At 42.5% G+C, this 17,135-nt stretch overlaps 1 protein-coding gene across 1 annotated transcript in view; it reads right to left on the bottom strand.

The window, feature by feature from the left end:
* Positions 1 to 224: 224 nt before the first annotated feature.
* Positions 225 to 17,135, bottom strand: part of ASPSCR1 (ASPSCR1 tether for SLC2A4, UBX domain containing) — a 74,444-nt gene continuing 57,533 nt past the window's right edge. Inside the window, exons 13-16 of the mRNA XM_044419923.1 lie at positions 4,476 to 4,527; positions 3,165 to 3,234; positions 2,714 to 2,907; positions 225 to 389 (exon numbers count right to left, since the gene is read on the bottom strand). Of these exons, the coding sequence (XP_044275858.1) occupies positions 376 to 389; positions 2,714 to 2,907; positions 3,165 to 3,234; positions 4,476 to 4,527 (330 nt within the window). The 3' untranslated portion in view covers positions 225 to 375. The remainder of the gene's footprint in view (positions 390 to 2,713; positions 2,908 to 3,164; positions 3,235 to 4,475; positions 4,528 to 17,135) is intronic.

Below are 17,135 nucleotides of genomic sequence, written 5' to 3'. Positions count from 1 at the left end.
AGTAAAACTCTGTGAGAGCTCTGAGAGATTACTCTTTCTGAAAAGCAACTTTTGTAATCCTTTATAATTGGTAAGCATTGTATATGTATTTATAATGGTGTATGTACTTGAATTTATCTGCTTTATATTTGTTTTTAATTATTAGTAAACTATTTGTTATTGAAAAAAATACAAGCAGAGCTTCATTTACATATTCCAAACACAGTAACAGTGGCGAGAGAAAATGATATCTTGCAATTTTATTTTGGAAAAAATCAGGTTGTAAAGCCATGTCTTTTGGCACATTGCTAGATGTTCACAAGAAGAAAATGGTGCAGCTGAATCTGTCACTTCTCAAAAAGGCAAGGCATCCCTCTGAAGGGTTTCACCAAACCTTCATCTCTTCCCACCTGAAATGCACACATAAAGCAACAATGACAACCTTGGAAATAATATTTGCTAGAGTAGAGCTTCTATACTCTTAAGCTTTCATGAACCTCCCCGATTATATGTACTGTACTTTCAATCTGCAATCCAGATAATACATTAGACTATTTCAGGACACTGCTGCATACAGACTTGGCACAGATCCACATTTCAAAGGGAATATACAGATACAGCTCAAGAATGTGGACGTGGTGTTTGGCCAGGTCTGTGCAACCACCTCCGTCCTGGATCCTTGCCCCTCCTGTCGTATAAAAGCCAGCAAGGAAGGAATAACTAGCAGGGCCAGGGAGGTCATTAATGCCTCTTTGTGAGAGGGAATGGTCCCATGCTGCCTCCAACAGGGAGTGGTGAGACCACTTCTGAAGAAACTATTCCTTGATCCAGAAGATCTGAACAACTTCAGGTTGGTAGCAAATATTCCTTTCCTGGGTAAGGTTCTTGAGATGTGGTTGCCAGGCACTCTTGAAGGAGACTGATTGTCTGGATCCATTTCAGTCAGGATTCAGGCCTGGTTCTCGAATGGAAACAGCCTTGGTTGCCCTGTATAATGAATGACCTATGCCGGGAGCAAGACAGGGCAAGTGTGACCCTGTTGATACTGCTGGACCTCTTTTGATATAATCGACTATGGAATCCTTCTGTTCTGGGTCAACTGTCTGAAATTGGAGTGGGGGGGCACTGCATTGCAGTGGTTCCACTCCTATTTGTAGGGCCGTCTCTAGAAGGTGGTGCTTGGAGAACATTGTTCAGCTCTGTGGATTCTTCAGCATGGAGTTCCTCAGGGGCCTGTTCTGTCCCCTAACATCTACAGGAAACCACTGAGTGGAGTCAACTGGAGTGTTGGAGTGCATTGCTATCGATATGCTGAAGACACATAGCTCTACTCCTTTTCATCATCAGCAGGTGAGGCTGTGGAAGTGCTAAACTGATGTCTGGATACGATAATGGACTGGATAAGGGTAAACAAACTGAAACCCAATCCAGACAAGACTGAGATGCTGTTGGTGGGTGGTTCCTTCGACTGACTGGGGGGTACTGAACCTGTTCTAGATGGTGTTTCACTCCCCCTGAAGGAGCAGATTTGTAGCGTAGGGGTGCTTCTTGACCCATCTTTGAAACTGGAGGCTCAAGTATCCCAGCTACAGCTCTTCCTGGACAGATAACCTAGTTTCAGTAATCTACGCTCTGGTAATCTCTAAATTAGATGAGTGCAATGCACTCAAGTTGGGGCTGCCCTTGAAGACAGTTCAGAAGCTACAGCTGGTGCAGAATGTGGCAGCCAGATTAATAACCAGGACCCATAGGTCCAAATGCACAAAACCGGTTCTGGCCTACTTGCATTGGCTACGAGTATGCGTCTAGTCTCAATCCATGGTCCAGGTTTTAACCTACAAAGCCCTACATGGCTTAGGACCACAATACCTGTCAGAGCGCCTCTCCCACCTGTAAGTTACTCAGACACAACACTAAACCTCTAGGATCTTCCTCCCAGTGCCAACTTGGAGGGAAGCATGGAGGGTGGCAACATGGAGGTGGGCTTTCTTAGTGGTGGCACCCCATCTATGGAATAACCTCTCCACTGCAGCCCAGCTAGCGCCAAATGTGTCCTCCTTTCAGTGCCGAGTTAAGATGGCCCTCGTTTCTGAGGCTTTTAAGGACTTACTTGGCCACCCAGGTGCTTGAGGGAGATCACTAGGTGTTCCACAGAGTCACTCTTCTTGTCATTCTTTGTACAGTCTGTTTTTATCATCTGTTTTTATTGTTTTAAGCTTTTTATTTTTCTGGTTTTTTGCATTTTTATCGTTTGTTTGTATGGATTGTGTAAACCACTCAGAGAGCTTCTGCTCTGGGGGCATATATAAAATAATAATAATTCCTTGTATGGATAGCAAGAAAAAAATAAGGATATGGCACATATGGTAAGGATAGCAAATTGCCTCCAGTCAATCTTCTGCTGAGGAATCACTGCCCATTCTCAAACCAGTATATCAATATCCTGATTCACACCCAATTCTCTCTGAAGTCTTACAAGAGAGAAACGTAGAGCACTTTGACATAAGCTTTCCCTCCTCAGGGTACCATTTATACTTTACTCACTGCCTGTTCCCACATGGAAAGGAAGGAAAAGAACTGTCGGAAATAGCTCTTTCAATATCCCTAGAATTCCTTGTGCTTTTTGTTGCCTTGCACAACGGTACTCGGCCTGCAAGCCCATGCACAGGATCCCTCTTTCCTCGCAAAGGCACTGGCTGGCGGCAAACATCTTCAAGTAACACTTAAATGGTACCTGGCAGTTTCAGCCACTTTGGCACTTTTCCTGATGGAGCCCTCCTTGCTTGCTGCTGAGGTCCTTCAAGGGCTGCTGCCAGTTCTGAGTGCCCAGTTCTTACACTCTCATCAGCCTCATGTGGCTCAGGTGGGGAACTAAGAGCAGGGTTCGAATGTTGCTCAGTAGTATGAGTTACCGATTTAGACAATTGCCTGAGAAAAAGATTGCATGTTAGATTTTCTTCTTTCCATCGTTTAACATTTTGAACTCTGTTGCAAAAGGCAAATGTCTAATGTGTTCCAGTCCTGTTGGTAATACAGGGTCTCTGTTCATTCATATGGGATTTACTAAGCTGTGAGCAAGGGCAAAGGTGCAAGCAAGTTTTTTCAACTACTGACCAACTCTTCATTGGGCAAAGCAATAATCCCTTCCATATCTTCGAGAGGAATTGCTCGCAATAGTTACTTACCTAGCTACTAAAATGTCAGCTTCAGAAAGGGATACTGCAGATTCCAGCAGGTCCAACCTCAGATAGTAATCTGAAAACACAAAGAGCTCATGTTTGCTAAATAAAGTAACACTCCTCCTTTAAAATCTGTAACAAAATGCTTCAAAGCAATGTGGGACTATGATGTTCTCTTTACAAAACGAATGACCCTTCAAGCCAGACTAATCCCCCTCAGTCCTCATCTTCAAACCTGTGAAACCTTATCTAACATTTTGATACTGTAGATTTTAGGATACCATCAGCCTGTCTCAGATCCTATTCTGTCAAACTATACTAATGAGGATTGTAACATTAAGAAAAACAACTGCTAGACAGAGACAGTGTCTCATCCAACATATGTAAGTTTCTCTTATCATTTAGTCCTTGAAGAGGTTACACCATTGGACTTCTAATAAATTGCACCATTAAGAGAGCATACTAGATGTTATCTTCAGTCTGCAGCTCAATCGTATTCTGATCTTTGCTGTAGACAAATCCTCTTAAAGCCCATTCAGCTACGGTGGTCAGTCCAGCTGTATTTTAAAGATTACCGTAACACGATGTATTACACAAACACTTGTCCTCAGCTTGAAGGTGAATTGTGGCTGAAGGCAATTGTGAAGAGTTTACACTGGCATTTATTAGCATCTGGTATAGACCCAGATTTCTGTTTGATGTCAGTGAGATAAAAAACAATTCAGCCATGAATTTTAACCCAAATTTCATAAGAATGTGTGATTTAAAGCTAGTATTACACCAGCCAAGTTGGACCAATTAAAAGAAATCTGTTTACCTATGTTGCACTGTTCTTATCAGTTCTAGATCATTCAGGATTCAATTATTATATGACAAATAACACTCTGTAGTTTAGTGGAGATCTTAAGAAACTGAAGAAAAGTGGAACAAGGCAAGGCTCAAGTGAAGAGCAACCTTTTACTTTGAACAACAACCCAAAAATGGAACGTTAATTTGTCTGAGATCTATCATTTAGCTGTAGACAAAAAGTGATGGAATTAGGATTCTTGCTCATTTCACCTTAGAACAGGACGTTTCCTTTACTGTCACTTCCCCATCAGGCTGGCTTCTAATCTGGGCATATGTCACGTTAAAAGGTTTCATAGCCTCACCTAAAAGCCCCAAACAAACGGTAGTCCGCTGCTTTACTCCCAACATGCTAATCTAGGGTCAACTGCCACAGGCATGGGGGACTAAAGCCAGGGATAGAGTCAGCTTGAATGCTCATCCAGCAGCTATGCAGTTCCTTGGGAAGAACAAGAGAAGGCTGCTACTCACTTTTGTGCTTCTCAGATCCAAAGTATACAACAGCAGCAGGGAAGAGGTTAGCCTGAATCAAGAGAGAGATCCCAGGGTTAGAACAAAGAGCTTGGAATGCCTCTTCTCTGGTCAGCCTTGAGAATGCACATGAGGAGAGCAGTAGCCTTTATCCCAGGCATAAAGTGGTCATTTTTTGCTTGTTTAACACACTGCTGTTCAAAAACATCAAGTCCAGCCTCCCTCCTGGCAACAAAGCCCTTTTAAATATAAACAATCAATGTAATCCAACATTATACTAACTCAGGCTCTTATTCCCCATCCATTTCCCGGTGACACATTTGGGAGCTAGATTTAAGCAAGTCAAGATATGTTTCATGGAGAAAAACAGCAGAAAAATGCAATAAAATCATAGATTAATCTGCACTCCTGTCAACATTTGCCTCATTTTCAGAGCTAATGGTTCTTGCCCCTTCCCCACGGGACTGTTAAGACATGTTTCTCTGATAGATCTTTAGCTACGATATAAAGAACATGATTGGTCTGCAGGGCAGACCACTGAGGCCATGCGTCAACTGTGAATGACCCAGCAAGTGCCTGAAGAACCAGGAACACCTTTGCAGGCACTTTCAGGGAAGAGCTGAGGAACAAGTATGAAGTGCAGCTGGAGGCCCCACAGACCAGCATCAAAGGCCTCCCTACACCGCTGCTCTTTGCCACAGCAACACAAGGTGTTCTTGCAACTTCCTTGTGCTATGGCTCTCTGCATTGCCTCACCTGAATCTGGATTTCCACCTGGCCAGCCTGCCTCCTGCCTTGCTCCAGCCTGTTCCTGATTCTGAGGTACCTGCACCCATCCTCTCTGGCCTTGCCTTGTTGTTGAATGTGTCTCTTTCTTGAACTTGACCTTTGGGCTATGCCTTTGGATTGTGACATCTGGGACTGTGTTTGCTTGGATCTAGCGTCTTCCTGACCATGGCCCTGGACTGTTAAATAAACACACCTCTTGCTTCGGGCCCTCTGAACCCGCTGCAGGACTCCGCTTTGCACCTGAGCCCTGGTTCCAGCGTTCCAACCATAGTTGCCTGCTGCTCACACCCTGTATACACAGTGGTAGCAGAACATAAGAGGAGCCACACTGGATGAAACCCAAGGTCTATCTAATCCAGTCTTCTGCTCACGCTGTGGACCAACCTGCTGCTCACAAGGAAACCTACAAGCAATCCACAAGCACAAAAGCACCCTCCCAGTTGTATTATCCAGCAACTAGTACGACGTATTAGAAGTAATATACAGCCACCATGGTAGTCGTCACCAATAGCCTTATTCTCCCTTTGAAAAAGTATTCGATTTGGTGGGCAAAACTATCCTTTGGAAGCAAATTCTATAGTTTAACTTTGCACTGTGTAAAGTACTTTCTTTCATCTGTCACAAATCTCTCACAATGATCTATTGAGAGAGAAGCCTTTCTCTATCAACTTTTGCCTACCATGTATAATTTTATACACCTGTATCATCTCTCCCTGCATTCACGTTTTTTCCTAAACTAATATATCCCAAACATTCTTCTTAGGGGGTAAGAACTCCTTGATCATTTTGGTTGCCCTTTTCTGTACCATATATTGGACCCAACATTAAGGTATTGTTTTGCTAATATTGTGAATAAAAAGTAACACTTTTCAGAGCAGAACTGGACAACAAACATGAGATTTCTCATTTAATGCATTTTTAACCCAGCAGTAGCTGCATTTGCAGGAAAAAAGTGGCTGGGTGAATATAATCCTTTCCCCATGGCACTTCCTCTGTGCAACCCTTCCCACCAATCATTTTTCAGATTATGACTGAAATGAAAGAATGAAAACTTGATTTCATGAACAGTGCAAAAGAAACTGGCTATGATGCCAAGTAAATGAGCCTGCACTTAAGTCCTGGATCTGGAGCAGGACATAAGCATTGAGAAACCAACTAGGAACCGGGAAGTACTGTGTAAGCAGAACTTGGTCCAGAAAGTCAAACACACTTCATCTCAAAAAGAAATCTTCTAACCAAATAAATAAAAGCATTAGTTAATAATTCATTTTGTTCACATTTCTGCATTCCACAAAAAGTGCCTCAACTCACCAACAGTACATAACAAAGCACAAATAGAATCATATAAATCTGAATATTATAAAGGAAGCAAAATAGATTAGAGAGTTTAAAGGAAGTAGAAAATTGGGAGTCAAAAGGGCCAAATTTCTCTTGGATGGCTGGCAGTGACAATAATAGCACATCAGCTAAAATGTATACCATGGAGTAGGAAACATACCAGCAAGTACAAAAGGATGCCAGCATGGTTAACAAGCAGAGTCAAGGAAAGGCAAGATAGTGTTTTTGTTTTAAGTGAACATCTTAGCCAAGTGAGAACAAAATGTAGTACAACTTGTTTTAAAAAAAAAAGCAAGCAGGAAAAACTGGGGGAAAAAACGCTTCAAATGTTTAGATATACAATGATATGTAGTTTAAATGTAACAATGCAAGAAACCATACTGCAAGGCAGCTGGATTATTAGATGATAAAGAATGGAAGGACTGCCCAGAAAAGGACAGAGAAATTGCAGCAATGAATTCTTTAAATATGGTTTCACTGCAGAAAAATCTGGGTATCTGCTCCTGAACCACTTTTTTCAGGAAGTTCATCTGAAGAACTAAGTTCAACAACTAAGAACTAAACTAAGAACTAAGAACAGGTGACAGAACAGGATATTCTAGGAGTAACTAGAGTTTAGCCTGTCGCTATTCCTCGATGAAGTACACTTAAGGGGTCTTAAGAAACCTAAGTGTGAAATCGCTGATGTAGCTATGAAAATAGAGAAGTTGGCATTAAAACTGGAAAGAAATTAACATGTTACTTACTCTTTAAAAGGGACAGAAAACCAGAAGCCAGTTAGCCTAATACCTGTCCTGGGATAGAAACACTGGAAGGTATTATTGACACAGAACAAATCAGGCTGGGAAAGAAACAGCAAGGCTCTTGGACAGGAAAGTCCTGCCTCACTAACAATTTTTGGAGTTCTTTGAAAATAAGGGTGTGGATGGGCTGTGATCCTGGAAACATTATACACTTGATTTTTTTTAAAGCTTTTGACAAAGCTCCTGAGACATAAGAGGATGGATCATCTTATGCATTAGTAACTTTAAATACGTTCTTAATTTCATTTGAAGATGCTTCCAGAAGGATCGCTTCAAACTGAATGAATGCGCAGCATTATGGCAAATGAGGTTTGAGGTTCAGTGTAAGCAAGCATGCAGCCATACATATTGGGCCAAAAAAATGTATTTTCATCAAGTACATAGTTCTTTTATTGCCATTCTCCAAAAACAATCTCTTGATTAACTACAGGAAAGAGATAGGCTATATCCATTTGTAACATAAATCTTGCATCTTCCATTCTATGAAATGACTGTGCTACGTAACATAATGCTAGGCAACATCACAATTTATTGACTTTATCCATTTTATTGACTTAATGCAAGGACTCAAAATGTTTATGTAACAAGCATCAAGACCCACGGTAGTGTACAGGCATGTGTACAAAAGCAGTCAAGAACATTCAGCTCCCAGGAAAAGGAAAGGCTTTCTCCAGCAGCACTTAGATTCATCGCCTTTCCAGAAACCAGATCTTTCATGGGGCTAACCTGATGGCCTAGCAGTAGGAACCCACGTTTATGACTCCCTTAAAAACATTTCCTCTCTCAAGCGGCAAGACCCCAAGGTTGCCAGTTTCACCAGAAGCCAGTCACAAAGGCGGCTCTCCGTAAACTTTTTAATTAAAAAAGTACCAGACACAGTTCAGAACCCGCCCCCTCCCCGAAAACTCTTACAAAAGCTTTGATGTCTCCGCTGCCTTCATCTGAAGGGATCCTACTATTTAGGGAATGGATTAAAAAAGGACACCCCCCCCCCCACATACACACTATCCTTTTCACGCCAGCCACAAAGTTGGAAAATGAGGTTTTTGTAGCGTGTTAGTGTTGGAATTTTTTAATAACCTCCCCTCTCTTTTTTCCCCTCTCCTGCCCAATTATCGTGATGAATAATTAACATTCTGAAGGAGATAACTAAGCACAGCATCTCAGAGCTCAAAGCCCTTTAGTTCAAAGTCCTGCCCTTTTCTCTTCGTTTCTCCAGTTGCTGCCACTAAAACTTCCTTGTCAATCAAGCTCTGGGCACACACATCAAAGCTCCATGTGGGAATGGCCCCAAGGGGTCAGAGAAAATTCATGGCAGGGCCTGTGAGTGAGGCACAAAGAGAGAGAGAGGGAGAGAGAGACAGCAGAGGAACATGGTCCAAGAATGAGACAGACACACGCGGCACCAACTCTGTAACACACATACACTCACAGAGCGTGCCCCAATAGAGCTGCTACCCTATTTTTACTCTCAAGTTGACAAATAAGTCCAGCTTTAGCCTTTGAGCTCCTCCTTCCTAACCAATTCCCACCACTGGCAAGACATCAGTCCAAAGCTCTTTTAATTGGAAGAGACTTAAAGGAATGACACAGCAGCTCGTGAGCGCACAAAATTCAGCCGCCTCCTCACAGCTCATTCTCTCCCCCTCCCCTGCTCGCCTTTTTCTCTTCTGAGGGTCTGGCCAATAAAAATTCCCTTCACAAAGGCTTATCCATAGCTCACTCCTTTTCTTTCAGGCTAGGCACAAGGCATGCTCATTTGGGTGCCCCTTGTCTGTTTTCCTCATCTTTTATGCATATTTCACCAGAATTGCACAGTTACAACATTATGGGCAAGGCAAGGAAAAGCATATTCCCCAATATGGCCAAGACATTCTCTAGCTTATTATGTACAAATTAAATTTAATAGATTTATAGAACAGTTTGAGCCCTCTAGGTCAAAATAACTTCCTTCAGACACACAAGCTAAACACATATCCAACTTAGAAACATGTACAGAAAGCAACTTCCTTCCACCGCTGTTTTCCTCCCACAAATTACCCTGCCACCGAGCTCGGCATGCCCCTAACACCATTAGGCCTGTTGGATGGCATCATTAACCAATGTTCATTCTTATTCTATTGGATAGACTATAAAATGAAAACAAAATACTTGGGGCCACTTGTGATCTCACTGCTGGCAACCATCATTTCCAAGTTGAGCATTGTTCCCCGCTGCCTCTGTGTGATAGATACTCTGGCTCTTGAATGTTTGGCCCCACTCCTTTACTTGGGTTCTGGGATAATGTAGTAGGATGAAGAATTCTCCAAAGCTACTGAAGATCACATTCCAATATTTTCAATCAACAGCTTAAAAACCTCTGGAACTCATAAAAGATTAATACATTCCAAAATCAAAGCCCAAGTTAGAGGACACAAAGTACCACAGACTATCCAAAACTCAAATTTCAGAAATAACAGATGGTGCACAATGCAGGAACTTGTGTTATTTGACACTGGAGCTTAGTCTAGTCAGGCAAAGTACAGCTCCATCCCATCTGAGATAGGACTACAATAAAACTGAATGGACCAACTTCCTTTAAACATATACAGATACTTTTAACTGAGTGGTATATTGCAGGCTTCTTTGAAGCATTCCTTTTCTATCTTCACACATATCCAAGAACAGTTTGCCATGTTTAGCAGGTTAAAAAGAAAACAGAAAATCTGTGTTAAAAGTTGCAAAAAAGATACTAGAAGTACAATCCTATGCATTTTAGACAGAGTAAAATCCTACAAAATCCAGCATTAGCCAGCCAGTAATAGTGGGAGTTGTAGGACATTTTTCTTTATAAATATGCATAGGATGGGGCTCTAAATTGATTGGCCTTGGTCACAAGGGGAGAATGTGGGAGATATGTACCATATCAGCTTTGCTCCAATGCATTTTTAATCTACAAGGCCTGAAAGCATCAGTACATTAATAAGAACAGAACGTAAGAAGCAGTTTGAGGGACAGACAGGGGATCCACCTAGTCCAGCATTTTTTTAGCTCAACAACAGCCAGCCAGATGTCTCTGGAAGCTTACAAGCAGACCATGGAATTAGTCTGACACTGGAACATGCTATGTGGACATCTCTGCAAGAGATAGAGGGCTTAGGTGACTAGACAGCTCATTTAACTAGTTCAACGCCTATTAAAGTTAAGAATCTCAGTACAGATTTCTCTTCATGCAGATGTCCTGAAGGAAAGACTATTTGAGAAGCTCAAAATGATGTCAGCACTGAGGAAAACCAATGCTTGGAAACCCTGGAAACCCAACTGATAATGAGTGAAAGGCATCCTGGACTGCAAGAAGGCAAATGCTGCGATCCTGGGCTTGTTCAGACAGAAAAATAAAACCTTACCGTTCCCAGCATGCCCCAGCTACCATAGCTGCTGGAGGGATGCTGGGAGGTGCAAGAAACTTTTCTGTCTGAACAAGCCCAGGATTGCACCCTAAGGTGTGCCTTGAAAGATTAAACTACTATATTGCAAACATCCACCATGCTATGGCTCCGAGCAACATTCATTTCCCTTCCTGTGCTAGCACATAAGCACATGTGACGTTGGCCACAAAAGGTAGGTAAGGACAGACTGACATAGCCCCACACTGTTGCTGGCAGGTTCAGGGCAGTCACTGCTGTCCAGAAAGCAGTGGCAGAGTGGAGCTGGGGCTCCCAGGTACACAGCGCCAGCACATTTCAATTAGCGGAGAGGCTGGAATCATCAGCCACCCCTCCCGCAGAATTCCATCTCCCCTGAGCATGGCTGCAATCCTCACGGGAGATGGGGGAAGGGAATTAATTTTCCTGACAGTAGTATATTGCTCTCTCTTTTCATCAAAGTATGTTGGAGTGACTTAGTTTTGAATAAGCAAGGAAGACCCATTAGCTTTACCAAAGACTGCTTCTGGCGGAGACGAAAACTGCCAGAATTGTTTGCTGATACAGAACACAGCCATGGATGCATCCTTGCATTTCAAAACTGATGTTCACACCCCTGGGTCTCTCCTTCAACCCTGGCTAACTGGACAAAGGGGAGGGATGCTGGGAGGAAATTCTGACTGGTCTACCCTGCAACTACAAAGTGGGAGCCTTCCTGTTCTGCCAAATAAACAGAAATATACCTACAATTTTAATCCAGAAGAAAACCAGTCCCCAGAGATCAGAGTTTGGGCTTACTCAGCAGCACAATCTGATACATGTTTATCAGAAGCAAACCCCACCAGGTTCAATGAAACTCACAGGTTAGTGTGCACAGGGCTGCCAGCTTTATTTGCCTAGTTTCTGAGGCTTTACGGTGAACAGCATGCAATGACTGTAGAAAAACTGGCACTCATTCTGAAAAGAGAGTCTTGTTTCTTTATGGTTAGTCCCAAGATATTAAGATTTCACCTAACAATGAAAATAGTAATAATGCAGCTGTAACAAAACAACAGAAACCAAAACCTAGTAAAATTTAAGCTATTTTGAAACTAAAATATGATTTCCAGAGTTTATAAGAACCATTGTGGTGCAGAGGTTAGAATACTGGACAGGTATTTGGGAAATTTAGGTTCTGGTCACACTTGTCCATGAAGCTCCCTGGGTAAAAATCAGTAAATCACTGACTCCACCTGAATTCAGCCCTAGCTACCTCAATCTAAACTTCCAGTGAGGATAAAATGGAAAGGAGGGAGATTAGGTAAGCCGCTTTGGGTTCCTTGCAGGAAAATGGTGGGATATAAATATAATAAATGCACACACACTCAGAAGCAGAGAGATCTGTGGGCCATATATAACAGCTTACAAGTATTTCTACATTTGAAGGAGGCAGCATTTTGAGCCTCTCCAGTTCCTGAAGGCCTGGGTTGGGAAACAGCTTTGAGAAACACGCTATCAAAATGAACCTTCTGTTAATGGACTTATCCACATACTAATGCTCCACTAGTTTTGTGTTGTTGTTTCACAGAAAAAAATATTCAGACATTTTAAACTTGTGAAAGCTCTGCGCTTCTCTCACCAGTTATGGACTGTGCCCTCACTCCTTAAGAAGCAATTGCTCGTACCCACCATTCAACCCTATCTCCTCATATAATTAATAAGCAGGGATGATAACGATACTGTTTATAGTACATTTGGGTAGTCCAAGCATTCAACATAGGACAGAATGTTACTAAAACTGGGCTAAGGTTAGTTTCAGGTGAGAGTACATTCTGCACCAACTGTGAGTGATCATCATACCGTAAACAGCTGGCACAGACATAATGTGTGGCATCTGAAGTCACATTTCATAAATTCAAAAGAAAACCCGCTGGGGGAATTGTAACTGTGAATACGACAGGGAAAGAGGGCAAAATGTTAAGCCACACTACATGGACCTTGTGTGCAATTCAGTAAACTTCTACGCACCATTCCGGCAACCCTGCCACCTCCCCATACACACATGCATGTATGCAAAAGAAAACCAGTGAGGCCTATCGACTACGTTTTTCTGCCTCAAGGTTTATGCTACACGTATCCCCGCAGAAGACCAGTATCTCCATGGCCTCCCTGAAATCCTGTCCTTCAGGCACTTGGCCCTTATCAATTCACCTCCCTAACATACTCTCCTGCAACAAAGGCTGGTGCAGGATCATGCCATTCACACTGCTCTACTAACTAGATTGCTAAGTTTGTTCAGAGGCCTCAGAAGCAGGCGCTGACTACTTCCCTGCGTGGGATGGGAGGAGGGGAGAGACAGGGACTCGCAGCTGCCAAAAAGGGAAGCATTCTTTCCGTTACATGAGCTGAAATGATTAGAGTGCCACAGGTCCACTGTTAGTTTGATGTTTAAAGATTAATAAGTAAATGAGTGCTTCAAAGGAAACATGTGCATGAATGCAGAAATCCAAGCTACCAGCATGAAATACCACACAACACCCCTCCCCTCCACCCCTTCGCCAAACAAGGAAACCAGCACTTGGAAAATTTAATCGGGGAACTAGTGGATCAAAAGCTTCTCTGACAAGAGGCAAAGAGCATCTCCGGAACGGATATAAACACAAGCGCCACGGTCAAAGGGACATTGCCTAAATGGCCTTGTCTCATTTAATACCCAGGAACAAAGCTTCCCAAGCTGAGGAGACCCTGATCAAACACAGAGGGAGCCTGAGGCAGCTGGAAAAGAGAGACTCAAAAGTCTGTTCCCTTTATCAGATAAGATCTGAAAGTGGAACTTTTTCCCCAAACCAAAATCAGACAGGTTTTGACCACGACACAGTAATATTCTCAGTACAGAAAGTGACTGATATGGTATGGATTTGTTTATAAGGATTGCAGTCATCAATATCTCATCGTATGTGTACAAGAGTCTATGAGGGCTTTAAAAGGAAGCTTTTGTCATGCAATCATACACTGCTTCATTCATGGAATTTTAGCATGGATCAAGACATTGGTGCCTTCCATTTGTAATCCTTTTTCCCTTGCATTTCTCACTAGAAAAATAATCTGTTAAGGAGAAAAAGATGAATGAGCTATTCAATGCCTTTTGATTGGCAGTACTAGGAACCCTTCATCTGGAAACCTAACACATTATGATAAGTAGCATTTGGAAGGAGAAGTGGAGCAAATTCTCTGGACCAAGAGCATCTCAGAAAGACAGGAAATCAGTCAAGCCTTTGCAAATGGGAAAGGTGCAGCAATCGAAATAACTACAGAGCCTCAACTACAGAGCCTGCTTTAACTTGGTTCAGATGTCCCATAGTGTCTGAGCTGGGTCACATTCCCTTGTTACATCTACTAATGGAAGTACATTAATAAAGATCCAATCTGGAAAGAGGTTTTTTTTTTTTTTGCTCTAGAAAACTTAATTACCAATTTATCCCTGTACTATGACAATGCCAGAGGCAACTCTTCCCAACACTCAGAGAAAAGTTAAGATATAACTGTGGGGGCACACAAAGGTATGTCGATCAAAGAACGTAAGATTTCTTCAGCTTATTTGAAGATGAGACCATTGCTGTCTGCCCTCCTTCCCAAACTCTGGGATGCTTACCGCTGTTTACTGCTTCCAAGCACAAACTCAGAGATCTGTCAATGGGCATTCTTTAAGCCCCAGGCCTGAGTCATGCCAGTGTGTGCTGCTGGGGTGTGGAATGCAAAGGATGGGGCAACATCTCTGAAAAGTCCAGCTAGCTTGGAAAAAAGGCACACAAAACAGCTGGAGCTGCAGGGACCCTTGGATGGAATATTGCAGCAGAGAAACCTGCAGTTGATCAGTTCTGCCCTCGAGAACACTTTAAAATAATTCATGGGACACGGGGAATCATGCAGCCAGCACAAACAGCAGTAACAAAATATCAAAGCAATGCCTTGAAGTCTTTATGGCTTCCAAAAACTCCACACTGCTGCCAGTCTGCAAATTTGCCCTCCTGTAAATACATACACATTGCAGGATGTTCTCACTTCTTTCTGGGGCAGACAAGTGGACAACATTTGTTTTCCTGGCTTTGATCTCACAGTTAAAGTCTCTCCCTGTTCCCTGTGGCTATCAGGTTTAACAACAGCAGCTCTAGGTATCTTTTCAGCCTCGAAAGGAGAAGAAGCCACAGTGACAGTCCTGTAATTCCAACACTTGTTCACAGAACCCATTGTACTGTTGGGTTATAACTATTTTTCTTCAGTCCAACCCAGTGAGCTGAGCCATTTGAGAAAACACACTTCCTAAGACAAGAAAGAAAGAGGGTCAGAAGACTCTCATCCATCCAGTTTTAGGATACCACAAATATCCTCACCATCATTGCCTGAGTCACAGATAATAGGATTCTTGGAATTGCTCTATTGTGTCCTTGGAGTTAAGAAGTTTGAGACAAATTGCCATGTTGGTTCTGAAGGCCTGAACAGACAAAATGGAATGTTTTTTCTGGGCCACCTTAGTTTGGTGCCCAAGTACACAGGTTTGTGTGTGTTTCACAGAATGCTTCATCTGGATGAATAGAAAGAGCGAGAAAGCCTGACTGTTAATGGCTATTTACAACCTGAATCCACATATTGTTATTAGCCTGTTTTAAGGAAAGCCAAAAATGTTACAAGTTTATCAAATCTGCAAGGCTACATTGCCAGGTTTAACAAGGGACATCATCATTTGGTTACCCCTTTCATCTCATGTTTTCATTTTAAAATCTATTTTCTGTTAATTCTAGATTTTGCTGTGTGCATCATAGCATGTCTTTCCACCACCCCTTGGTTTGTTGTTCTCTCATCGTAATGAGACAGGTATGTGTTCTATCTGTTCTCAGTGCCCCCCACCCCGCCCACAAGCCTCCTTGCATCTCATCCACCATCTTCCTGCTCTCGCTTTTCTTCCCCTACAGGTTTTGGGACAGCCATTGTGAGCCTCTTCTCTCTTTACAGCCTCGCCTTCCTGCACTGCCACAGGTTTCTCCGTATCCCATTTGTCATGTTGCCTTTTCCCATCCTATCAGCCTCTCCTGTCCTTGAGTCCACAATTTTCAATTATCTAATTGGTCTAGAATTGTTGGAGCACTGCAGCCCCTTTTTCTGGTCACAGAGCCAATGTAGCAGTGAAGACAGCAAGTTTTCTTGCCTGGGGCCGAGGGGACAGGACTGGTGCCTCCAAGAAGAGCCTGATCAGGCCACAACAGTGGCCAATATCCGTATACCCCATTTCAGCATTACACAAGACACTAATCCTGTGGGGCCCGTTATTAGTTGAGATCAGTTCATGGGAACCATGAAGTCCCATTCTGAGGTGTCAGCCTTAGTTATGTATGCTGAATTCTAATGAAATACAAAAAGACACCAGGAGAGCATTTATAAGTTGAGGCCCAGCAGCCTCTGAAATCACAAATATGCTTTCATTGCAAGATGCAAACAGGCAAAAATTGGCATGAATATATTGGTAGGCAATTGTCCTTTTAGGTAACTTACTTTTCAAATATCCTGTCCTCAGTTTAAAAGAAAAGTCACACTTTCAAATACTTGCCTAGTAATTAAGTCTAAGCACCTTTTAGCAAAACAAAACACATAATGATCTAAGTCAGGAGCAGGGAACCAGATATTCTTGGCATACAACTCCCATCAGCCACAGCTAGCACCCAGGAATGATGGGAATTATAGTTCCACAACATCTGGAGGGCAGCACACACCATGGGTGTAAATAAGGGGCAGGCGACTTCTGGGTGCCAGGATCACAGTGCCCTCCCAGCCCCCATGGGTGACTGCATGGACATACTAAATTTGCTAAATTTGTGGTAGCAACAATTACAAAGATTTTGCAGGGAAACAAGGTGTGCAGAAAGCCAAATTTAGTTTCTAAGCAGAACTGTGCTTCTAGAAATATGATTCATCCTGCAAGTCTGTGCATTGTCTACCCCTGGCCTAAACCAAATCAAGGAATTCTAAGCCATTACAACTGCACGCAAGACTAAAAATATTAACTGTTTTGTAAAATGCGACTGTGTTCAAATTAAACATGAAACTTAACTTGTCTACATTCTTTTGTAAGTCTACTACTTTTTCTTTCCCTTACATTGCTACAGTACAGCTTCATGGCTAGCAGAAATTCAACAACTGGATTTTTTTCTTATGCTGTTCATCTGTATGAAAGAAAAAGCCTTACCTGTTAATTTCTGCCTGTCATGCAAGTATAAAGATACAGGAGGCTTACTGGGGGAAAAAACCCTGTAATTTACCAAAGCAGATGTTCACTTTTATAAACAACGAGTATG

The sequence above is a fragment of the Varanus komodoensis genome, unplaced genomic scaffold (assembly GCF_004798865.1).
Source record: "Varanus komodoensis strain SLA01 unplaced genomic scaffold, ASM479886v1 scaffold11, whole genome shotgun sequence".
Taxonomy (NCBI): Eukaryota; Metazoa; Chordata; class Lepidosauria; order Squamata; family Varanidae; genus Varanus; species Varanus komodoensis.
The sequence above is the reverse complement of the archived record's forward strand: the minus strand, read 5'-3'. Positions and strand labels throughout refer to the sequence as shown.